The following is a 25,946-nucleotide window of genomic DNA, read 5'->3' as shown; positions in this document are numbered from 1 at the left end:
TGTGCACCTGGCCTGCCCTTAGGTCAGAGAGGATGCGGCAGCCTCTGTGTGCCCTGTCCCCGAGGCTACCACACTCCGATCTGCACAGCATTCCTGTTGGGGAATGGGAGATGTCACCCCATCTCACCCATGCCCAGGGCAGCTCCACCACATGGACCAGACCCCCCACCAGGAGCACCGGAGCCTCCAGGGCCTGATGCCTAACATCTGGTCCACAGTCAGGACTCGGGGAGATGATGGAAAAAGGGGGGCAGGAGCCACACCTGCCGACAGGTACACCACACCTGAGACTTCTGCCCCACAGCCGCTGGGCCCTCCCACACCTCAGTGCCCCAGGAAACACAAACCGCCCAGGGCGCAGTCCACACCCACACAGCAGCACACACTGCTGAGGGACCAGGCGGAGGAGGTGTCTTTGACTCCGCTCTGGGACAGGAGAGGCTCACACCACTCCAGTTTGCAGAGACCAGCATGGGACAAGCAGCAAGTTGTTACCAAGTGCTGGCTGACGTCCTCCACGTACGTACTGCAGACTCTATACGGCTATTGTTTCCACTAAAACCACATAAAAACATAAGTCACACGGCCATGTGGCGGGAGGGAGGCCCGGCCGCTCAACTATGGTCCAAACAGGGTCACGTTCCACAGTATTTAAAACAGACACAACAAAGTGAGGGCCCTTGTCTTTTTTTATGGACATTAAATCAGTGTTTGGCAAAGTTTTTTATACGGGCATAACCTCCCAAGGGTTAAATAACTCTTTCCCGAATATTTTAATTTTAGAATTCCTGGTTTTCTTTCAATACAAATTCAGTACAGAGCCTGATCTCAAAACATCCAGAAATCTCAATGTCAGGGCTGTTCTGCACCGTCAAGGGGCAGCCGCTAAGCTCCTCAAGGCTCCTGTCTCAAATTAGGGGCTCGAGGTTCCCCAAAACAAATGGGCTAGAACCAGAGGGAAGGGTGCCCCGGGGGGACAGAGCGTGCTGCCCTGTGTCCCAGAGAAGTGCTCAGGGAAGCACACTGCCCCTGCCCGCAGATGCCAGGCCTCTCCAAGACAGAAATGGCTGTGCCGATCAGCCATCATGCCCACCATCAGCCCTTCAGGCAATGGCCACGCCCTTTTTTGTCCTCTGGGCATCTCTGCCAAGGCCCCGAGACCCCTCCTTTGGGTCCCCTCCTAGAGAAGTTATCCCCAACTGCACCCAGCGGGTTAGGCCCCTGTGCGGGCCCTGGACTAAAGCACTCTCTTCCCACTCCGACGTGGGCCTAAGCTGGGTCCCGAGTGCTTCCCCTGGTCACACTTGTCACTGACTCTGGCCAGGTGTGTCACAGCCCAGATAAATCTGCCACTCGAGAAGTCACACACCCAGAGATGACACTGGTGGGTGTGGGCTTCCCGATGCCTTGCTGACCTCACCTCTCTACATAACTTCACCATGTGAGACAGAGCCTGGCACTCACCGCTCTCCACCAGCCACAGTCAGCGGTTGCCCAGGGGGTGGGGGTAGGGGCTGGTGTTGTCCTTTGAACTTCTCTTCAGGCACAGCGCCCTGCCTGGGAATGCCCTGTGCTCTCCTCCCTGCCTATGCTCCTGCCCCTCAGAGTCCCCCAACACTCCTCAAAGTCCCCCTTCCAAGGTCCCCCTCAAAGTTTCCCGAGCCCCCAATAACTGGCCCTTACAGCTGCAGCTCTCGGCCCTTCAGTGGCCTCACACCAATCTGGTTGACTGTGACCTGCATTTGGTGGAAAGAGGGAGAAGAGAGCAGACACCAGCAGCGCCCACCCCAGCAGCACACAGAGGTCTGTTCTGGAACTTGGGTCCAGCTGTGGGAGGACAGCTGGCCCATGTGTTCTGGGTACAGAACCCCAACTCTCAGAAAGTGGGAGCTCCAGTCAGCATAGGCGAGACGCGAGTCCACTGAGACCTGTGCTTAATTTAGAAGGTAAATGCCTAATACTTAAAGTAATGCAGACAAGCTTGTATTCCAAGATAACCTAGAATATTCCAAGATGCGCACCGCTAGCCAGCCAAGTGGAACTGCACACAACAACCTGCGTTGTGTGCAGTTTAGGCCCCAGAGCGGGCAGAGTGACGGGAGGGAAAGGACAGAGGAACAGGGAGAAGGACAACATCCCAGCCTGAAGCCTCTCCAGCTACCACGGCCTTGGACAGCCACCCACAGCCGGAAGCCAAGACAAGGGTTCTTGCCCCTCTCCATCCAGGGCTGGGACCCCCAACTCCCCAGGGACTGGGTCCTAGAAGCCAGGGCAATACTCAGCACTAACGCATTACCTCATTCTGAACTGCGGGTGAGGCGGCAGCTGGGGTGCAGGGAGATCTGTCCTGGAGCCACCCAGAGAAATCCTCTCCCCAAAGTGCCATGCATGGTACAGGAGCAGACAGGGCCACATAATTATGTCAGACAGGCCTTTCGGCAGCAAGTGTGAGAGGCAAGCTATTGTACGAGTAAGAAGGAAACCAGGCAGGCAACATTTCAGGGTCCCCCACACCCCTGACCAGCAGGACCCTGGCGGCTCAACCACACAGGAGATCAAGGCCCCTGGGCATGAGCAGGGCTGGCCGGAAAGGCAGCCCTGAGGGCGGCGCCAAGGAGCAGCTGTCTGAGTTCATACTTGACTCCTCATCAACGTAAACACTGCTCACAGAATTTCAAATAAACGACTTCTGCGGGGAAAAGCCTAGAAGTAAATACACTCAGATGGTTGTGGTCTGCTTGGGGAAGTGGGATCATTCTAGTCTTTTCCCCTTTTCACTAGTTTCCAAATGATTGTGGATGTGGTTAGATTGCTTTGGTTACTAACCTTACGATTTCAAGCCAGGTCGATACTGTCCATTCAGTGCCCACAGCTGACAGGTGTCCTTCCTGTGGGTTCTGCAGGTGCCCCAGCTTATGCAAACCCTCTCCACCCACTCTGGCCTGAGTAAGCTCATGGGGTGAGTGCCCATCTCCTGCTAAAGCCCACCTGGGACGATGCCAGTCCACTGGTAGCTGCCGGGCCTCCACAGGCCTCTCCAGGGGCCCACGGGCAGGTGAAAAGGACCAGCACTCAGGCAGGAATCAGGAGTGATCCAAATGCCTCCAATTGGCAGGGCCAGGCAGTCCTCCCAGAGATGGGCCAACACTAGCCCAGACAGGGACCCGATGCTCAGAAGAATGCCCCCAGCGGCAATGAGCCCAGGACCCAGCGTGCCAGAGCTCACCCCTCATCTGGGCCCTCAGTTAACATTCAAATAGCCTCATGGGCTTTCACACTTCCAGGCGTGGGCTCAAGAGAAACTTCATCTGTCAAACTGCAGACTTTGTACTGTCTGCTCAGCTGTAAGGCTCCCCAACCTGAGGCTGCTCACCAGCCTCCTGAACCCATTCACCAGGGATTCCCTCCCCACAGAGTTTCAGGAGGCATTCCACAGACCACTATAAATTAAAGGGGAAACCCAGGCTCCCTAAGCCACAGCTCACTTGCCAGGATCAGCCTCAGTCCATCCATAAACCAAAAGATGGCCATCCTCACTGACTCACATGACATGCCCCTGTGCCCCGGGGGCTCCCACCACCACTGGGTCCAAGTAGGGTCCAGGCCCTCGGGGGCTCACCACAATGCGTGCTCATCATTGAGGACACGGTCAGCCTCATAGAATAAAACATGTTAAATAAAACTTCAGTTGTTTTTAACCAGAGAGAATTGATGACAATCCAAAAGGAAAAGATATAGAAAGTATCTGAATTTCAAATCTACTGTGGCCAGAATTAACCAGATGTTCTCAGATGTCCAATGTTTATAAGAATTTCAAAAAGAAACTATGAATAAGAACATATCATTGCAATCTTGATTTATGGCCTCACTTTTTGCAAATATATGCAGCAAATTTACATGTTTGAGGCAATAACATTTCAATATTCATTATTTTTTCACAAAAGTGTTTAATAATTTGATTGAAATGGAAAATTCAAGGCTTTAATTAAAGATAGCTTAATAATTGTGTTGATCTCATGGAGCTGCTAGGAATCATTCTGGTAATATTAGAACTTAACTGCCAACACTCGTAAAAGGGTTTCCGTAAGAAACACGCAGACAAAACCGTAGCTGGCTATTGCAGAGACGGAACCAGATGAACACCAGAAGGACTGCTGAGGTTTCGGCCAGCATATAAAAAATGTTCTAGATGTTGTAATTGAGCACTAAGTTATCACATGATGATTCAAAAAAAAGTGGGAGTATAAGTCACAATATCTTTTCTTTTTTTTATTTCAGAGAGGAAGGGAGAGGGAGAGAGAGAACAAAATATCAATGATGACAATCAATCATCATTTGGCTGCCTCCTGCATGGCCCTTACTGGGGATTGAGCCCACAACCCAGGCATGTGCCCTTGACCGAAACTGAACCGGGACCCTTCAGTCCACAGGGTGACGCTCTACTCACTGAGCAAAACTGGCTAGGGCCACAATATCTTTTCTCAATAAACTTTGTATTTAAAGAAAATTATCATAAATTTTATTTTTAAAATATTTTTACTGATTTCAGAGAGGAAGGGAGAGAGAGATAGAAACATCAATGATGAGAGGGAATCATTGATGGGCTAGCTCCTGCATGATCCTGGATTGAGCCCACAACCCAGGCATGTGCCCTGACTGGGAATCAAACCATGACCTCCTGGTTCATAGGTCCACGCTCAACCACTGAGCCATGTTGGCTGGGCTTTTAATTCTTTTGATTTTTTCTTATATTCTAGCACTGGTTTTCTTTTTCCTTCCTGAAAAGTATAGAAAATGGAACATTCTACTTTGATACTCTTAGGTTTGATGAAATTCGGTATATCTCTGTCCCGTTTAGAAGTGACTGGTGTAAGGGCTGAGACGTGGATTCAGATGTTTTTACCACACTGTGTCAGAACACACTAAATAACCCATCTTCTCTGACAGAAATGCCACCCTCATCGCATGCCGAGTTCTCGTGTGGTGCTCATGTGTCTTTCTAGGTTGTAACATGTCTCGCTGACCTTTCTCTTTTCCCCCACTTATATTGCGGTAGAACTGACATATAACATTGTCTGAGCTCAAGGTGTACAACGTGAGAATTTGATACATGTACATACAGTCACAGCTACATAATGATGTTCAGTCAACGACGGGCAGCACAGACGACGGTGGTCCCCTAGATTATAATGGAGCTGAAAAACACCTGTTGCTCAGTGCCGTCATAGCTGTGATCACATGGTCCCGGCACAACACTCCTCACTCGTGTGGTGATGCTGCCTGTCGTGTACAGTGCAGCCCCTACACTTATGTACAGAAAGTGAGACTAGATGATGATGATAAACAACCATGTTACAGGTTTATGCATTCACTACACTTTCCATCGTTATTCTAGAGTGTACTCTTTTACTTACAGAAAAAGTTGGGGATAAACAGTAGCCGTGTTACACTGGCAGTAGCCTCATACGCCCCATGTTTACAGGACGTCTTGATGTATCATGTTCTCTTGTGCCGAATTTAATCGCAGGTTGTTCTATAAATTTAGTGTAGCCTAAGTGTACATTGTTATAAAGTCTACAGTCATGTCTAGTTGTGTCCTGACTTTCACACTCACTCACCCTCACTCCCGGACTAACCCAGAACACATCCTGTCCTATAAGCTCCATTCATGGTGAGTGTCCTGTACACGTGGAGGCAAGACTGAGGAATGCCACTGCCAGAGGAGACTGAGGAGACACAGCGACTTAATGCAGGTCCCTGGACGGGACCCTGGGACAGGAAAGGGGCATCAGTGGAAACCTGTATGACCCAAATAAAATCTGTGGTTTAGTCAATACTGTTGAATTGATGTTAATTTCTCAGCTCTGACAAAGGTACCACTGTTGTGTCTGATGTTCATGGGAAGGAGGTACAGGGACTCTGCACTATTTGCAATCTGGCTGTAAATCTAAAATTTTCCCAAACTATAAAGTTTTATAAAAGTTTCTTCTTTTGCAAAAAAGGTGGGATTTCTCGTTTTGGTTTTGAACGGTGCTCCGTGCATTTCCTTCCTGCTTTTGCTAAGTGCAGTGTGAGGATCTGATGGGGGCATCCAACCTTGATCCAAGAGGGACTTCCATGGGCACAGGGAATAGCAGGATGGGGGGATAAGAGAGCTGGAGCCCCGGTAACACTCCGAGCCACCAGCCCACCAGCAGCCTCCCCCTCCAAACCTTCCACTGCATATAGGATTAAGTAGCTATTTAAGCCAATGTGAATAGAGATTCTGTCACTTGCATCCTGACACTGTGTTTCCTGGGAGACCTGCCAGATTTAAAGATGAACAAAAGTTCTGGTCACCAGTCCATAAAGCTGCAGTCAGTCATTTACACCATGAAGGTTTTAGCAATTGTTCCCAATTGAAATAGGTGTTTACATCTAGAAACAACACTGTTCGCCACTCTGTGTACACTTCCTGTTTTGGCGGTTGTAGGTGAACAGGACGATGCCTGCTCTCAAACTAAAGAGAGAAAAAGGTCCCAGAGAATAGTTATGTTAACATCCAAACTGAACTGCTCTTCTCATGTTTCGGGTCTCATCTTAAAAATCAATAACATTCACACATAATCTGCCAAACAAATGAATGAGTGAATGAATGACTGTTGAATGATGTAATCAGGTTTTTAAATTTTTTTTTTAATTCAGGGGGCTACTCTCGCCAACCTGAATTATACCACACATTACACAAAATTATTCTAATCATGAAAACTTTAGATGCCATAACAGACTCTGTCTTCAAAAAACGTAAAGCCCAAATCAATACATACACACTAAGAGATTTCAGTAAAATGACAAGCAGAATCTGAGTGACAATCTGGGTAAGTTGGACAGTAATCACCTGAATTAAAAATAAATGCCATTTATTGAGCACCTACCCCCAAAAGTTACTAATTCTGCATAAGCTGCCTGTGCCTTCATCCATCCGTCCTCTCTTCAACTTTTCACTGGGCTCATCTGCCTTCATATAGATCGTGTTTCCCAAGTACATGCCTGTGTATCTGATGATCACAAAGGGGTTTCTTCCGTTCAGAAGGATAACAATGCTACTGACTGCTATGTATGAACTTCATTACTAAATTCTAGGCATTCTCCTGAGTTGTTCAGATGCATAATCATATGTGTAAATATGATTTGTAATATGTATGCTCTCCAGGTACATAACAATATTTGTAATTATGATTTGCAACTATGTAAATGTGTAAATATGCAATATGACTTGCAAATATTAAAACAGCTTTGATTCTCCATTTTAACATTCCAATATTTTAGTCTTCTTTCTCTTGTTTAATTATTAGGTGCACTAGTTAGAGCTCCTAGAACTATACTAAATAATCATGGTGATACCAGGTATCTATCTGTCTTAACCCCGACTCTAAAAGAAATGTCTGATCTCCATGTTTTAAAATCATATTAAGAAAAATATACCTGTTTCAATCTTATTAAGAGTAGTCATTTTTTAATCAAGAGATGTTGAATTTTATCAAATATATTTTCAGCATCTACAGAGATGAGCCAATAAGGGGTTTTCTTGTTGCTCAATTGTTGACTGGTGAATATGCTGACTTCCATTACCATCTTTCCAACACAAGGCATGCTTCCGGTCTAACACAAACACACCCCATCCCCGCCATTGCTCCTGGAGCCTCTCTGGGATGGTTCCGCCCACAGGCAGAGTGAGACCACTCGGCAGCTGTCGCTGTGGTGCTGCCTTACGGGCCAGGCCTGGCGTCTAAGTGCCCATAGTCTCTCTTGCGCTGGGGTCACATAAGTAGAAGGAGGTGGGTGTCCTTGACAGCTGGGAGTACCCACTATTGAAAGCTATACCTGGAGCTTTAGGGGGGCAGTGGCTTTAGGTCCATCAATCATTTTTCTCTAATAATGGGCCAATTCAACTTTTTCCTCTCCTCTAGGGTAAGTGTGAGCATGTACATTTTGCTAGAAAAGTATCCATTTCGTTAATTTTTTCAAAATTATTTGAACATAGTTGAACAAATAAGTGTCTCCAAACTGAATTTTGCTTGGCAGAGTGGGATGTGGCCACCATCCACTGGACACACCTCCTTGACAACTGAGTCATCGGGTACCAGTTACAGAAGCCCTCCCACTTAGCCCAGCCAGAGCCAGCCCAGTGAAAACCAGCACAGCCATGGCAGGGACATTCCGGGTCCCTGTCCTTCCTTCCTTCTCCCTTTTGGGCTTAGCTTCTCTGTGGGACGCCCACGCACTCTTCATTTTTCTTTTTTTTTCTTTTCTTTTTTTAATATATTTTATTGATTTTTTACAGAGAGGAAGGGAGAGAGATAGAGAGTCAGAAAGATCGATCAGCCGCCTCCTGCACATCTCCTACTGGGGATATGCCTGTAACCAAGGTACATGCCCTTGTCCGGAATCGAACCTGGGACCCTTCAGTCCACAGGCCAACGCTCTATCCACTGAGCCAAACTGGTTTCGGCACACTCTTCATTTTTCAATAGAAGTCCTGAGAGACAGCTCCTTCAGCTTTTAGTTATTCAGCACAGGAGCCCATAATTAAGGTCTTTCAGACACACTGGTATCTCCCATGTATTACCATGGCTTTTCCTGCCCTGCGTATGCTCTGCGTTCACTTACTGAAACACAGTCTCAGCATTTTGGTAAACTTGTGAACATGAATATGCTCTTGTCCAGCGTCCCTGATGTAAATATGGGCCCACACTCAGCTCTGAGACATCTGGTTACTGTGGAAGGGCGCCCCGGCACACGCAGGACTGCCACTCCACTGGCTGTTCCAGGCCAGCTCCCACCGCCGTCTCGCCAGGGCATGGGCTGTGCAGGATGCAGTGGGGTGGTGAGGAGACCCCGGAGCCATGTGTGTCGCTTGGCCGGCTCTCAGGTGCCAGGTCTGGCTGTTCAGGACCCTATGGCCTCACAGCCGATTCTGAACAAAATATCAAGTTGCTTTCCAGGCCTGCCTACTCCTCAATTCAGACTATTACCATCCGTTACCCATCTACACTTTGACCCCAAAGTGGGGGTCTGGCTAATGCTTTAGGTAGAAAAAGTATATATAAATGAGGACAAACATCAGGTGGCCCTTTGCACTCCCTCCTCATGGTCCGGTGTCCTAGAAGCACCATGCTTCCCAAACCCAGCCAGAGCCCCAGCCCCAAGGACAAGAACCCCTCAGTCCCAGTAGAGCCACAGAGACCCCACCTTCCAGAATCCCCTTCCCTACACCAGGCTGTGCAGGGACAGGTGCTTCCTCTCGTGACCACCTGAATGAGCTGCCTACACACTCAGGCTTAACCCAAAGCTGGCCCTGCCCTGCAGGTGCGCAGGGCCCACACCCTCCATCCTGACTCCGTCTGTCCCCCACCAGCCTCCTCTGCACGCCTCCTGCCCTCCCTTTTCTCAGCCCCTCTGCCTGGTGGGGAGGTTTCCCCAGGACCTCACCTGGCACGGCCTCCCAGCAGCCCTCCAACCCCACAGGGCTGTGACTCTGGAACCAGTCCTGTGTTTGCTGTGTCCCCCAGTGTCAGCTCAGAAGACTGGGATGCCAGGATCCCCACTTGAAAGGGCCCCAGCTCAGTGCAGCCGACACTACATACTTACAACACACAAACAACCTCAACATAGCGTGTTGTTCAGGTCTGACAACTGCATGGGTGCCATGCACTGTGGCAGCCTCTGGGAGGTGCCCAGAAACAAGAAAAGAGTGGGGTCCTAAGGGGTGGCCTCTGCTCTTGCAAGAGGGCTCCCAGGAAGACCCTGTGGAACTCCACACTGAGGCCCAGGAGCTGGTGGCCTGCGTGCTTCCTTCCTCGGGGCAACAGTCGGGGCAGAAAGTCCAGAGCCTGCTCCTTGGCGATAGTCCCCACACTGGGCCTGAGCCAGAAGAAATGACCCCTGCGAGGCTGGCAGCTACCCACTCCTTTCTGTGGCACAGGTGCAGAGAAGATACAGGTCCTCAGCACACCTTCTTCTAAATCAGTGGTTCTCAACCTTCTGGCCCTTTAAATACAGTTCCTCATGTTGTGACCCAATCATAAAATTATTTTCGTTGCTACTTCATAACTGTAATGTTGCTACTGTTATGAATCGTAATGTAAATATCTGATATGCAGGATGATCTTAGGCGACCCCTGTGAAAGGGTCGTTCGACCGACAAAGGGGTCGCGACCCACAGGTTGAGAACCGCTGTTCTAAATCAACATTTTGCTCTGGGTCCTTTATTACCCTGAAATGCAGCTCACAGACTACGACTTTATGTATTTTAAAGACCAATGTATACTAAAGAGCGATAAATGGAAGGTGGGTGTTTGAATTAAAACAATAAAAATATGTTAAATCTACAAACCAATGCACAAACATACACACATGCTCATTTGGTCTCCTTCTTGAAGCTATAAAAACTCCAGCAAATGCCACTTTGAAAAATCTCAAGGATGTACAAACACACTGTATTCCTTCACAAACCAATGCCAAACACCTGGGGTCGAGGAGGCAGGTGAGCTGCAGTCATGGATTGCGCCCTGACACTGCACAGATGATGCGCTCCTAGGTTCAGCTAGGGCAGAGAACACCTAATCAGACAGAAGCCACAAAAATGAGTTTTCATGCTCTAATTTTCTTACATTTTGGCCTCAAGTTTCTGTTTTCACTGCCAATATAAGCTGTTGGCAAAATTTATTTTAAATAAAAGTATTGTCGTCGTGTATAGTAACCAGAATTTACAATTGGGGGCTTCAAGGACCTACAACTCAGCAGGGTGGAGGCACCGACACCCCAATGACAGGCCCTGGTGGTGGTCTGGTGGAAGGCGGCTCGGGTCCTCCCAGCATGCTCCTCTGAGAGCAGGACCCGTGTCACCATCATTCTGTCACTGCAAGTTCCCTGGGCTCCAGCCCTGACCAAGAAGCCATTGGGCACCCATCTCAGCAAGGGCAGGGGTGGGCAAAGGGGTATAGTTGCCAGCAGCTGCCAGGCGGGTCCTCTGCCCAACAGCAGCAGCGGGGCCCCAGAGGCGAGACCGACTCAGCCACCCCTTCCTGGGCCCTCCAAGCCTGACTGTTAGCCCTCCCTACGAGCCACCTGTTTTCAAAACTTCCTTTTCTGCTTAAACTAGCAAGAGTTGTTCTGTCTACCATAACTAGAGGCCTGCAGCAGACCAAGAGCTAGGATACGGCTATAAAATAACCCTGCCATTATCCTCCCGGCCCAACCACAAACTCTCGGGGGCAGGGCTCAACCCCGGCTCTCCCTGGTTAAGTAAGGAGCTTGTCACTCCCTGGAAGTGTGTGCCACACCCTTGAGGGGAGCAGCACCACAGTGCACACCCCATGTGCACAGGACAGAGCTCAGTCTATGGGGCTTTAGGCAAACTACCCCGAAGTCAGGAAGTGTCCACACCTCGAGGTACAGAACCGACTGATGGGTGGTCTCTGGAATCAGACAGGTGAGCTGAGCTCACGCTGTGTGGGGTAATCCAGGGCCGACCTGCAAAGCAGACGACCTGGCAGCCTTCAGAAGGTGGCTCAGTGGAAGTTGTTACAGGGCATTCCTTCCCTGCTCTACTCCTGAGACTAATCCAGGTACTTGCTGCTCCTCCTACTGTCAGTCACAGGAGGTCAGGGAGGAGACAGCCGCTTCAGTGAGTGGAGTCTGTGGCGGGCACCACAGGCTCCGAGGCGCTGCTGGCCAGGTCCCTGCAGATTCTTGGAGCTGCCGGCCTGTGCTCAGAAACAGCAGAGCACTCAGAGGACCATTTGGCTGGAAGCTGGCTACTGCCGGCTTAGCATTTATTCAAGCAGCAAAATTGACAGATCTGCAGTGAGGGGACCTCAGTGGTGCCCAAAGCTTAATCGTGCAGGAAAGGGGACCCAAAATCAGGGCCACAGGCCACTGTTTACACCTCAGGGACCGAGGAGAAGAGCAGCCACATCGGCCTGCCCCAGAAATGCAGCTCCACTGAGAAACAAGTGGGAGAAAGGCTCAGTATCGACCAAAACAAGGAAAAGCAAGGCGAAAGGCAGAGAACGAAGTTCTCTCACCAGCAGTTACAGCAGCAATGGGACTGTCAATAACGCCTCCTGTCTGATTTCACTTAAATGCAGCCACCACAAAGACTTGAAAAACAACAGAGAAAAATCAATGAAACAAAAGTTAGTCCTTGGAAAAGATGAACAAAATTGACAAACCTTTAGCTAGACTGACTAAAAACAGAAGACTCAACTTACTGAAATTGGGACTAAAAGAGAGAGCATTACTATCAACCTTATAGAAATTAAAAGGATTACAAGGGAATACCATGAACAATGGTGGCCAACTGGAATATATAGATAGATAGATAGATAGATAGATATAGATATAGATATAGATATATAGATATATAGATATATAGATATATAGAAATAGATACACATACACACACACACACACAGTGAGGCCTTGACTTACGAGTGTCCCGACTAACGAGTTTTTCGAGATACGAGCCGTCTCTTGGCCGATTTTTTGCTTTGAGTTGCGAGCTAAAATTCGGGTTACGAGCCAGCTTCAGATACCCCACCGCTAGTTGGCGCAGCGAACGTCACAGTGAACGCCACAACATCAGCCCAGCATCACGTGTCTCACTCATTCACTTTTTGATTTGACATACGAGTAATTTGAGTTATGAGCTCCGTCACGGAACGAATTAAACTCGTAAGTCAAGGCCCCACTGTGTGTGTGTGTGTGTGTGTATGTATGTGTGTATATAGATAGATAGATAGATAGATATAGATATAGATATAGATATAGATATAGATATAGATAAAGATAGATTTCTGAGAGGAAGGGAGAAAGAGAGAAACATCAAGGATGAGAGAGAATCATTAATCGGCTGCCTCCTGCATGCCCCACACCGGAGATCGAGCCCATAATCCGGGCATTCCTTAACAAAATAACTCTATCACTAATTAGATACAAGATCTGTAAAAGCTGCACAATCTAAAATAAAGATCCTTGAAAACCCAAAGAAAAAGTTTCAAAATGATTCTACAAGTAACCGGGGAAATGCAAACCCCAGGATAAAAGATGCATGTTACAGCCTCCTGAGTGGTCCAAAGGACTGGTGACACCAAAAGTTGTCGAGATGTGGACTAGCAGGTGTGAGTGTATACATGTGTGATGGCCATGTACGGACATCGTATGAGGTGTGCACACATACACCCACACATACGTAACCCTGTCTGGGCACACTGGGCAGGCACCCAGGGATTGGCCACGAGAAGGCGAGTGGAAGGCTCGGTGCTCAGCACTGTGACAGTAAGAAAGGGGATGCCCTCTCACTGCCCATCGGTGTCCGTGAAGGCATTTGGCATGTTCACTCAGTGGGTGAACTCCAAAGCAGCCAGAATACCAGGTAAACCTCAGGGTGCCAGGATATGCCAGGCACAGGACAGGAGCAGGGTGTCTGTCCCACGAGCATGCTGCTGAGGGGGAGGGGAGCCACGTATTTAGTAACCTCAGTACAGGGACTTGAGGCCCATCTGTGACAAGGAAGGGCTGGCCTGGGGGTCCCTCTGCTCCATGCTCTGCACTCCAGGACACTGGGCAGATGTCTGGGCTCAGGGCGCTGCTTCCCATATGGAAGGGAGCAGACCCAGCACGTGTGTCCGGGCCTGGCAGCCCCACTGGACACCAGGGGCACGCACAGACCCCAAGTCAATACCACTCAGCTTGGGATCTGGACTTTCTCTGTAAAAAGTAACAAGAGTCAAGTTAAATCCCAGTAGGGAAGTGCCTGTTTAGTCTCTTACAAGATAAAACTTTGTCCTTCACCCACAGTACAGGTTCCTGATGCAGCAGTTGCCACAAGCACTGAAGACAGTCAAGGTCTGCCCACTGGCTCTGCTGAAAACAGTTTGAATGCCATACGGAATATAGATGAGGAGTTTCGGGCTTTTTGAGTGACTCCACAGGCCTTTCTCATTATAGAAAACTAAAATTAGCAAGGTTAGGGTCACAGACATCAATTTTCTCCTAGAAACTGGGATACATTTTTAACTTTCTCCCCATGTGGAATTTATTACATTAAATGATAGAAATGGAAAGTACATGTGTTGGTGCTTTCGTATTTGTCGTCCGTGGTTCCTCAGGAGGCAGCCCACAGCGGACCCCATCCTTGAGGGCCACTCCTGTGTGCCTCGCCTTGGATGGACCCCTCCCTCCAAGGACACTGATGCTCCCGGGCTGCACTGCCCTGAGTTGCTCTGAGCTCCTCACCCTCTGGCCTAGCCTGAGCCCCCCTTCTTCCCTTTCCGGACTGACTCACTTATCAGGAGCTTTCAAAATACCGATAGAGCACAGGCAGCTCGGCTGGCCCGAGTGCATGCAGGAGGAGCTGACGTCCACACTGAAGGCCCCGCCCTGGGGAGGACAACAGCGGGGCCAAGGCAGAGGCACTGGCTCTAACCATGTCTTCCCAGAAGTGGGGTCATCAGCTGCAGTCCCCAGTGCACAAAAGAAACTGGGGCTCGAACCAATCAGACGCACGCTGCCTCTCAGCCTGCAGCTTCCTTCACTCACCACCCCGCCAGCCCCGTACTTCCCACGCAGGCCCACTCCCTGTTTCAAGCCTCTGCTTCGGCCCCGAAGTGGCCCCAATGGGCACCCCTTCCTTACTTCCCCGGGGTAGCTCCCGTGCTCCGAAGCCTTCGCCCCAACCCTGGCCACTTGCCCCAGGAGGCCACCTGTGGTCACACCCAGGGCATTTCTTGCATCCTAAGTCACCCTAAAGTCCATCTCCTGCTGTGCTTGGCAACTGGGACAACCCAGGGACCAGAGCGCAAGCCCTGAGCCAGGCTGCCCCGTGCAAGGCCCCCTCTGTCCTAACGGTGGGCTGTGCCTCATCCCTATTAGATGAGAAGAGCGGAACCCCTGCCTCAGAGGGCAACAGTCCTGACAACATGCCAGGCATCTCAACTCTGCAGTCAAACCATGGCTCAGCCTGCTGGCTCCTGGATATGCCTAGGGCCCCACTCCTCTCACGCACAGCAAGCCCTTCTTGAAGCACCCCTCCCAGACGCCCAGGACGCCCTCTCAGGCCCCCTCCAGTCCTCACCTCTCCTGACCTTCTCTGTCACCTCGTGCTCCATGACATCACCTGCTCTCCAGACTTTACCCCATAGACCGCTCCTGTCTTAGATTAGGACTGATGGGGTAAGTGTAGAAAATTGGGGGGGGGGCGGGGGGGGAGGCGGTGAAGCAGTGAAGGCAGCACACAGGGGCTTTGGGGGCCGCCCCCAAGGGGCCCATGGGCTGCTCCCAGCACTAGGCCGTTCTGCCCAGCCAATTCAGAGGATGCCCACAGAGGCAGTGTGCTGATGGGATCACCACTACTGGGGGGCCTCAGGGGTGCCCCCTGCTGCACCTCCAGCCCCTGGAAGGGGGCCCAACTCCAAGGAGGAGCTCACTAAATATGAGTGAATGAAAGGCCACTAGGACCAGCTATTTTTTAAAATGTATTTTTATTTATTTTTTAATCTTCACATGAGGATACTTTTTCCATTGCTTTTCAGAGAGAGTGGAAGGGCAGGAGAGCGGGAGAGAGAGAGAGAGAGAGAGAGAGATAAAAACATTGATGTGAGAGAGACACATCGACTGGTTGCCTCCCGCATATGCCCCTATTGGGGGCAGGGAGCGAATTCACAACCCAGGTACAGGCCATTTTGCCATTGACCTGGAATCCAACCTGAGACCCTTTGGTGCACAGACTGACACTCTAACCACTGATCCACCGACCAGGGCTGGGACCAGCCATTAATAATCCCTAAAAATTAGCTCTCCTAGACCCCGTCACTCACACACCTGCAAACTCAGTCAAACTTGAACCTGGGCAGCACAGCAGAACCACCCGAAACCTGGAGGCTGAAAATGGGAGGACCCCAGGCTGACCTACATGGAGCCCAGACCTCCTGCCCTAAGAACTCCCCCTCTAAAAACATCAAGTGCCCCTGGGCCATGTATGTAAGGACAGAGCCCTGAGGGTTCAGAGAATTAGGTGAGACTCTACCTGGCCCTGGTGACAGTCTTGGAGTCATCAAATTGGCCACCGGGGTGTTACTTTTGTTTCCTGGTTGGTCAGTCTCCACTGCTCACCCAGATTCTGTTTGCAGCATTAATAACCACGACCCTCCAGTCCCCGCATACAGCGCAGCCGCCCACCTCTCACCTGGATTCTGCACAGAATGTGCTGCCTGGATGCAGGGTGAGGGTAGTGACAGCGGTACAGCGAAAACAGGAAGTTGCAACAGATCTGAAAACCGTAACAGTAAAGGAGAAAAGAAAAGCAAAACATATGTCCCCACAAATTTGTGACTTGGACAGATGTCATTCTTAACAAAATGAATCTGTCTGAAAGGAAGTTCCAAATCATCCCAAATTACAACACAGCAAATGCAGAGGATGCCTGGCACTCAGGTGCTGGGTAAACATTTGCTGACCTGGATAAAGCCAGTGCCCACTGATGCAGGCTAGCGAGCACTCCTCAGAGCCTGAGTGCCCATCACCTCCAGTCACAAGAGGGAAAAGGTTTTCCCTAAATGGAGAAAGAGGACCCAAGTAGTGTTTCCTCTTGTTCTTCTAATAGGAAGTAGCTGGAAACATCGGATCTGACACCTGCCCCCATTGTCCTGTGATGGCACTGTGCTCACTAGGTGATGAGCCCAGACCAGGAGAGCCACGTGCCTATCAGGAAGGGACAGACCCTCTGCCCTGCAGGGCTGAACCTCTCGTCCATGCAATTTCAGGAACACGGCTGCCAATTCACAGAAATTCTCCACCCGAGAGGGCATTTGATGACCAAGTGGGTGCACCATGGAACAAAACCCCCCAGGAAGCAGGACTATCAGAGATGCTTGGGAGGCAGTGAGAGAGGGTGGGGACAGCCCTCTGAATGGTCCATCACACCCAGAGTGTGGGAGCAGGGAATTCACCTGCACGAGGCGCTCTCTGCCCCAATCTGGGCCGGTGTCCACCTGGTCCATGGGCAGTGGGAGGAGAGGCTATGGACAGCCATGTCCCTTCCAGGGAGCCCTGCCTGCCACTGCCTGCTCCTAAGGACTAATACCACCAGAGGAATCCAGCCTTTCCCAACTGCCTGGAGGACTGACTGCCCAGCCCCACCCACACTCTGACAGGGGCGTTGGTGGACCTGAACACAGCAGGGTCCAGGAACCCAGCGGCCTCGCAGCTCTTTTGATCCCCCAGAGCTGTGTCCACTCTGCCCCCAAACCATCTACATAGAACCCCAAGAATCCCGCCCCTGCCCACTGCAGGTCAGAGGCCAGCACACCTGAGTGAAATGTCATGTGATGAGATCGATATCAACAAGGAAGACTGAACGGACCAAAACACAAACCTGGACCCAATTCAGGGTGGGGCAGGGAAGTGCTGCACAGAGCTGGTGGCAGGAGGGCAAAGGGGCTCCTCGGGGAAGGAGGAGCACGTCCTGTCCAGGCAACAGAGGACCATCCAGCATCGCTACAGCTGCTGGGAGGGACCCGACAAGGCCGTCCCTTTGGCACAATCAGGGACAGCTGGTGGATCAACCAGGCAGCCTGAGCACTGCTCAGCCCTGGACACAGGAGGCCCTTGCCAGGAAGGAGAGGACAGAGACCTGCCAAGGAGGCACCCAGGGACACGTGACAACACCAATGCCACACACCTGTCAGGGCCTCCGTTCCCTCCTGTACCTGCCGCAGCCACCACGCTGGGTTTCATTCCTACCTTCCTGACACACACATGGGCAGAAAGAGGTTAAGTCACATGCCCACAGTCACATGTGATGAAAGGCAGAGACCTCCACACTTCCCTGTGCCATTGCATGTCCTCACAGACACTGAAGTGTGGCCTCCCACAGGGCATTCGAGCGGATTTCCCCTCCACCAAGACCTGGGCCCAAGCCATGCCTTCTGCTTTTAAATCCCCTTCGGTTCCCAGAATAACTGCTGGCCATTCAGAGGCCCTGAGAGGTAGGGCAGGAAGGAGGCTTGTCCGAGCCCACACCAGTGAACCTGGAAACCAAAGCCATGGCTAGACCTCCAAGACACAGCCCCAGACACCAGTTGCCATGCTCCCAGGCCAGAGCAAGATGAGCTGGGAAGACCCGGTGGGCAGGAAGTAACCAGGGCCAGGGTGCAGATGGAAGAAGGGGCAGGTTCAGCATAGGCTTCTTGGCGCCACGACAGAGCAGGGCGAGCCACCCCAACCACAGGACATTCTGCTCAGACGGGGAGGGGACTGCACTTTATAGCTTGGGTGGCATCCCCAACCCCTCATCGGGACCTTGATGGCCCAAGAAGACAAGCCCAGGATCACAATGACCCACCAGTGAGAGGCTGACCCCAAGGCCCTGCTCCTGGAGAGGAGGGGAACTTATTCTTATTCACTGAAGGGAAAACCAGAACCGGAGACAGCATTTCCCTCCAGCGTGGGAGGCACCAGTGTGCTTCCCTGACAGCTAGGGCACCTCGTCAGCCTAGCAAACTCCAGTCTGTGCAGCACCCAGACCAGCTTTGGTGTAGGACCTGTCACTCACACCCTAGCCTACTCCAGATCCTCCCAATCCTGACTGACATCTGGGGACCTGAGCCACTTCCCACATCATCCCTGGTCACATGCACACCCCACACAAAGTGAGGTCAGGATGGGATAGTGCCACTCCACCCTGCACGGTCTGCTCGCCTCCTCCCTGTGATGGATGGAGCTGTGGGCCACTCCCGTGCATCCCCTCCCAGTGGACACTCTGCTTCAGTGCCGTTTTCATCTCCCAAACCAAATTTTAAACTTTATAAAGCAGTGCAGGTGGGTGACCGAGATGCTCCTCAGACCCTCTGCTGCCTTTCTGATTAGCCACCAAGCCCTGCGCCGATCCCCGCTACTAGACCCCATCCTGGACCAAGCCCACCTCCCAACAGGAGACCTTGCCATCAGCCCACCCAGGCAGACACTGAGGTAGTCAACATTTAAAAAGCTACCACCATGGGAAGAGATCAACCAAAGAACTTGTATGCATATATGCATAACCATGGACATAGACAGTAGGGTGGTGAAGGCCTGGGGCAGGGGGCGAGGGCAGGCTATAACGGATCAATGGGGGGAAAGGGGACATATGTAATACTTTCAACAATAAAGTGTTTTTTTAAGCCATCACCCTGTAGTCCCTTGTGGGGCCCTGACACCTCCTCCCAGGCAGCACTGACCTCCCATCATCTCCCCTTCTGGTCAGTGGGCTCTAAGGGGCAATCCGCTGGAGGCAGGCCTGGTCTGATTCCTGTACTTCTGAGTCACCCTAGAACAAGGCCTCTCTCCCCGAAACCCGGCCATCGCCCACCGGAGACAGACCCCAGGGCTGCGTGGCCCCTCCTCCCCAGCTCCAGGAAGGACATGCAGGCCCCACGCTGATGGTGTGTGCCATGTGGGCATGCAAGTCCCAAACTCAAGTGGAGAGACCTTTCTCAGGGTGCCCTGCCAGATCCTAGGCTGAGAGGCAGTAGACATGTCCCTGTCTTCCAGGGCTGTCCAGCAGGCCGACCTGCAGTGCTTACTTCACTGGATTCAAACAAGAAAAATATTTAATACTTTACATCGAAGAAGTGCCTCCCCCACCCAGTGATCTAAACCCTCCCTCAGCGACTGGAGAGCCGATAAAAACAGGAAACCCCACAGATGACAGTGTGAGCTCTCAGAGGCTGGCCGACAGCTCAGAGCTCCGCCTGTGAGATCCAGGACGTTGGGCAGGAGGACCAGGAGGCGAGTGTGGCTGCACACAGACCTTCGCCATGTTGACTTCCAATGAGAACCACATCTAAGGCAGGCATGGCACGGTGTTGTGGAGGGTGAGGTGTGCAGCAGAGAAAGCAGCCCATAACTGTACCGAACTTGGGATCACCGTATATCTGATCCTACCACCGTGGGGATGGGCGGGACCCCATCTACAAACAGAGTCCCAAACTTGGGCAAACAGAAAGTACACTCAGATCTTAGGTCACAAGCAGTAATGCCACAGGCCACCCCCATGGGACCAGGGCCTGGGAGAGCAGGGAGAGAGACTGTGAGGAGGCCGCCGGTCAGCCCCCGCCTGCCCGGCACACCAGAGCCTGCTTCGGGCTGCGTGGACAAGGACTGCTGCTTCCCCCATCTCTTGGAAGACTAGGCCCTGGCCTGTGCACTGGGCTGCCCCAGGCGACAGCACTGTATGCTGGGCTCAGGATCTGGGTCCTCTCCCTACCTCCTGGGTGTCCACATAGAGAGGCCTGAGTCTAGCTGAGCTCCCAGGAGGTGAGTAAGGCTGGAAAAAAGTGGCAATGCTGGGAGGTGGGGGTGAGAACAAGAGCCAAATGATGGGTGTCCAAGCAGCCAGGGAAGGAGTCTTTGAAAAAGGGCATAATTAGGAGTGCTGGCAGGATGTGGAGCAACTGCAGCTCTGGGACTGGGCAGGTGAGCGGCACCGTGGGGCGGTGCCCTGGAAACAGCGAGCAGCTCCTCGACAGGCTCCACAAGGAATCAGCAAGCAGCCGCAGCCCCCTCCAGGCACATGCCCAGGAGAAAGAAAACACACTTCCATGCAAAAACCTGGGCACAAATGCTCATGGCAGCACTATTGCTAATGGCCAAGGTGGAGCAGGCCAGGTGCCCATCATGGATGGGAGATAACAGACTGGTGTGTCCAAGAGGAGATGAGCACTCATCCTGAACAGGAATGTGGCTCTGACATACGCCAGCACTGAGAACACGCTGGGGAAAGAAATCAGATGCAAAAGGCCACATGAGTGACTCCATGTGGGAAATGTCCTAGAGATGGACAGGAGACGATGGTTGCCAGAGGCTGGGGTTCAAGGAGATGGAGAGAATGGGGAGGGAGACAGCTAAGGTTACTGAGTTTCTTTTGCAGGTACAAGAAATGTCCTAAAATTGGCTGGTGAGAGATGCACAACTCTGTGGATACAGTCAACCACTGGTCGACAGGACACGCTGAAGTATATGGCATGTGACGGCCATCTCAGTGAAGCCATCACCAAACAGAAGTCCTTGAAGAAGCAGAGGCCCTCTGGCACAGGTGCCAGTCACCCCACCAAGCCTGCTGTGCTGGGCAGAGCTGGGAGAAAGCTGAGGGCAGCGAGCATGAGGAAGCTCCACAGCAGCAGGAGAGGCCGTGGCGTTCAGGGAGTTTTCGGGGTGGGGCTACAACTAGGGCAAGGAGGACAAAACTGATGGTGCAGGGAAGAGAGGGACTGTGCCCCAGGTGCTGCCCACCCTGCTCAGCCCAGGACAGCAGCTCACAGACACCTGTTGTCTGCAAGGCCCTGAGAGGCCTGCAGCCGCATTAGCGATCCTCAGCAGAGCCCAGTTGCACAACCGGTGTGCAAACCCTGGGTAGAGGGCTACACAGGGGTTGACCAAGCAAAAAGGGAAATCAGCTCAAAGCTGACATTAAGTAGTAGCAGGACAAAGTCCTTACAGGCAGATACCCGAAAGCAAGCTGTGCTCTCAAAATTCTACTGCCTGGCTAGGTCTCCTTCCCAAGAAACAGCCTTACCATGTAAGGGTGGGACCAGCTCTGAAACCTCGGCTGTGAAACTTCCCCTCTCAGTTCACTCCAAACCAATATGTAAAGAGCCTAAAGCAAGAAACCTCACTTGTCAAAATCCAGCCACCCCAAGGAATACAATTAGGTACACAGCCCTGCCACCATCTTCCAGGCAAGTGGGAGTCCCACGGGGGTTACAGAACAGCCACAGGGCTCCCTGTGAACCTGGAAAAGCCCCAGGCACCCCCAGCCATGTCTAGAACCCCAGGCAGGGAGATGGCCATGCAGGTTTGGGCAGTGAGGTCACCGGAAGGAAGCCCCAGGAGACTTGGTGAGTGGTTAACCGGTCATGGCCATGTTCGTAATAATACAATGCAATGACTTCCCGTTCCCATCCCACTGTCTCCTGAGTGAACGGTGGCTTTCCAGGGGTGTCTGAGGTGCAATGATGTCCTCACAGCTAATGCAACTTTCTCAGGTTCAGCTTTTTTTTCTGTTTTTACCTATTGATATATGGTAAATATTGGTAGTTGTAACCTACATAACTAATAACTCTTTGGGGTCTTCCATAATTTTTAAGAAAGTAAAAGGCAAACATTTGAGAACCAAGGTATTATAGGTATTTATCACACCTTCGTCTGTCATCACAGGGTGAGGAGCAACCTGAGGGCCCGCCGTGGAGACATAACAGAGCCACGAGTGTTGACGAGATGAGAGTAGGATGTTAGGGGCAAGACATGGTTAAAGTCTACACCCAGACTTTAACAGTGGTCACCTCTGGGGGGTGAGGGTGGGGGTAACAAGGGAAGATGATAAAACCACAAAAGCAAAAACACATCACCTAGCACTTGTGCACAAAAGGAAAACTGTCCTTCACAGCAGGGCACGTGTGTTCCTAACTCAGACACCTTCCTCCTCGATCCACTGCCCTCCAGGAAGAAACATGCTCTGGCCACAACATGGAGCTCAGTTTCCCAGATGCTGAAACTGTCAAGAAAGAATCCCTCCCAGGACTCAACACCATCAAGAGCAATGGTTCTCACCCTTCTGGCCCTTTAAATACAGTTCCTCATGTTGTGACCCAACCATAAAATTATTTTCGTTGCTACTTCATAACTGTAATGCTGCTACTGTTATGAATCGTAATGTAAATATCTGATATGCAGGATGGTCTTAGGCGACCCCTGTGAAAGGGTCGTTCGACCGCCAAAGGGGTCGCGACCCACGTTGAGAACCGCTGATCTAGAGTGTGTTGGTCAATATGGGTACATGTCATGCGAAGACAGTGTCACCAAGCAGATCTCCTGAAACCTACTACATAAACCAAGGAATCACAATCTCCTTCAAGAACTGGCCTCTTTCATGTCCAGGCGTCTCTTCCACAAGCACCACATGGCACATGGGTGAGACTATGTAATGCCCACCCTGCTGCCACTGACTGGGGACGCTCCCTCCCTCCCTCGGGCTGCTCCACACAGTAAGAAACCTGTGCTACAGCCTGGCTGTCGTGGCTCAGTGGTCGACCTGTGAACCTGTGAACTGGGAGGTCACAGTTCGGTTCCCGGTCGAGGGTGCATGCCTGGGTTGCTGACTTGGTCCCCGGTGTGGGGCATGCGGGAGGCAGCTGATCAGTGATTCTCTCTCATCATTGATGTTTCTATCTCTCTCTCCCTCTCCTCTCCTCTCTGAATCAATAAAAGTATATTTAAATTAAAAAAGAAACCTGTGTTGCAGATACCTCTTTACTAGCCCTTCAATTCAAAGACATCTTGCAGAATTAACCTATGCACTGTTTTCAAAAACAAATGTTCCCTCTAGATGTAAACATAATGCAAAACTCCTATAGCATTTAAGAAAATGAAAATTCAAAGACAACATGTTGCTAAACATGAGTAAATGAAGTTACCTATTTTAATGTCAACAGAGAGAAGTGTGTGTATACACTTGAAACACATCAAAAATGCTAGAAGTCAGAATCAAAGATTACAGGGAAGAATGTTTGCGCAGCAAAATTCTTTTCTCTCGGAGACCGAAATGCCCCACCATGCTTAATTTTCCTGACATTTCTGAGGCTTTGAAGCCACAGCTAACGGATCTGAATCATCTGAGCAAAACCATGGTACAGTGGCATGTTACTGGAAAGCCGAGAATAGAATGCTAAATATACAGACACATACCCATACCGGGCACTTTTGAAGAAATTTATCAAACATGAAACTAGATAAAGTTGTCTGTGACAAAGTCAGAGGGAAAGCAGTTCATCTCCAGCAGGGAAGTATAATGCCGGGGCTCCTGGAAGTTAAAATGAGAAATACACAAAAATAGCGCCTACCTTTTATTAATAAAATCAAACCTCCCCAGAACACGGCTTAGCTCACCGAAACACCTCGCCCACCGCTACTGCCGGAAAAAGGGCAAGAGCCATCCCCCCCGCCACCCCCCGAGTCTAAGTCACACTGGAGTGGGGGGGCGTCCACACCACCTACGGCCTGGCACCCACTGCTCACCTAGGGAGGGGCGGGGAGGACGCCAGGGGCCCACCGGTGCCATCCCCTTTTCTCTCACACCAGCACGCCCCTTCGGAGCGGCACGCTGCTTTATTTGGGTTGGCAGTTTAAGTACCAACAGCTGAAACGCCGAACTAGGTCAGCCCTGGCCGGCCTCCGAGCTGCGGCCCCCGCCTCGCTCCCTCATCCCAGGGGCGGCCTGGGGCCTGGGAGGGAGGCCCTGGAAGGTGAAGGGCCTGTGCAGTCAGCATCCCTTTCTAGGCACAAAGAGCTTCTCAGCATCTCCCTCCTTAAAGCAGCAGCAAAGCCGGCCAGGGCTTTCCACAAGCAGCCCCTCGTGTGGGAGCTAGAGAGGCACTAAGTTGCCTGGTAAGGCGAGGTGCCGGCACACGGGGGGCTGTCGGAGACAGACAGACAGACAGACAGACAGACAGGGAGACAGACAGGCAGGCCAGGGGCCAGGGCCATGGAGGGTCAGCCGTCAATCAGAGGCCACAAGTCAGGGGCTGCGGTTTGGGGACCAGAGCTCAGAGTTAAGGTTTTGGGGTCAAGATTCTGGGACCAGGGTAGGCGCCAGGTTAGGGGTTTGAGGTTCCTGGACGAGGGTTCTAGGATCAGAGTTTGGGGACCTGGGACAAGGATGAAGACTGGGGTTCCGGGACCTGGGTTCAGGGGTTGGGGCTCAGCCTATGGAGTTTGGACGCTGGGTCTGGGGGACCAGGATTCCAGGGTTCCAGGCAGAGCTCCGGGCACTAGGGTCTGGGGTTCAGGGTCGCAGGGTGGTACCAGCAAGAATTCAGGGCTCGAGTCCCAGGGCTCAGTGTCCGGGTCCGGGTCCCAGGGTCCGAGGGCCAGGGTTCTGGGTCTAGATCCCAGGACTCAGATCCGGGTCCCGGGGTCCTGGGCTCAGGGCCGGGTCCGGCGCCGCCAAAGCACTTACGTCGTCGAAGAGCGAGCCCACGTTGGCCGTGACCAGCAGCACCGCGGTGCCCGGGGCGGCCGCCTTCCCCGCCATCGTGGCCTGGCCGGCCGGCCGGTGTCCGCGGGGCGCGCGTCAGCTGCGCCGGGGGGCGGCCCCGGGGTGCATCGCGGGGCTCGGCGGGTCGGGCCGGGCCTGGCCGGGGTCCGGCTGCGCGCACGCTCGCTCTGGCTGCTCCGCGGCCCGCGCCCGTCGCTCTCCGCCGGCGCCTCACCGCGGCCCGTGCGCAGCCATTAGGAGCGCCGCCACCAGAGTCCCGCAGAGCCGCCGCCGCCGAGCACTGAGGCGAGGCCCGCTCCGGGGCGGGGGCGGGGCGTGCAGGGGCGGGGCGTGTGCGGGGCGGGGCATGCGCAGAGGGCAGGGCCTAGGGAGGGGCGGGGCCTTGGGGGCGGAGCGTTGCGAAGGCCTGCGCGGGCGGGCGGGCGGGGTCTTGCGAGGGCGGGGCCTACGAGGGGCGCCCCAGCGTCGGCCTGGGCTGCGTGGGCCAGTGCTCCTGTCAGTCAGCGGCCGCCCAATCCACCCAGGCCCCTTGCCCGCGCCTTGGCCGCGCGCTGACTCCGCCCTCCTCACTGCTCTGACGTCACGACCCGGCTTAGAGGGTGCTCCTTAAAGGGACCGCGCGCGGTTCCCCAGCTCGATGGGCCTCAGACCCTGTGTCCCGCAGGTTACCCATATGCAGTGCCTGCCCAGCTCTGCGGCGCCCCGGGAGCCGGAGCACGTGGCTTCGCATCTGCCTGTCAGGACCCTCAGAAATGGAAGAACGAGAGGCCATGCGGGGGCGAGGGGTGGGGTGGGGCGAGGGGTGGGGGGAAAGGCCTGACCTGGGTTGGACTCCGCAGAAAGTGCAGCTGGGACCCCGGTGGTGCCAGGAGGC

At 52.4% G+C, this 25,946-nt stretch overlaps 1 protein-coding gene across 2 annotated transcripts in view; it reads right to left on the bottom strand.

Annotated features, from left to right (window-relative positions):
• Nucleotides 1-25,304, bottom strand: part of INPP5A (inositol polyphosphate-5-phosphatase A) — a 144,527-nt gene extending 119,223 nt beyond the window's left edge. The window contains exon 1 of one of the 2 annotated variants that reach the window (XM_070432131.1): nucleotides 25,034-25,304. In XM_070432131.1, the coding sequence (XP_070288232.1) occupies nucleotides 25,034-25,108 (75 nt within the window). In that variant the 5' untranslated portion in view covers nucleotides 25,109-25,304. Of the gene's footprint in view, nucleotides 1-23,763; nucleotides 23,836-25,033 lie in introns of those variants that run through there. The other variant, XM_070432132.1, reaches the window with a different exon arrangement.
• Nucleotides 25,305-25,946: the final 642 nt, after the last annotated feature.

The sequence above is a fragment of the Myotis yumanensis genome, unplaced genomic scaffold, assembly GCF_028538775.1.
Source record: "Myotis yumanensis isolate MYYU_CA2020_CCGP unplaced genomic scaffold, mMyoYum1.0.hap1 SCAF_13, whole genome shotgun sequence".
In the NCBI taxonomy this organism is placed as follows: Eukaryota; Metazoa; Chordata; class Mammalia; order Chiroptera; family Vespertilionidae; genus Myotis; species Myotis yumanensis.
The sequence above is the reverse complement of the archived record's forward strand: the minus strand, read 5'-3'. Positions and strand labels throughout refer to the sequence as shown.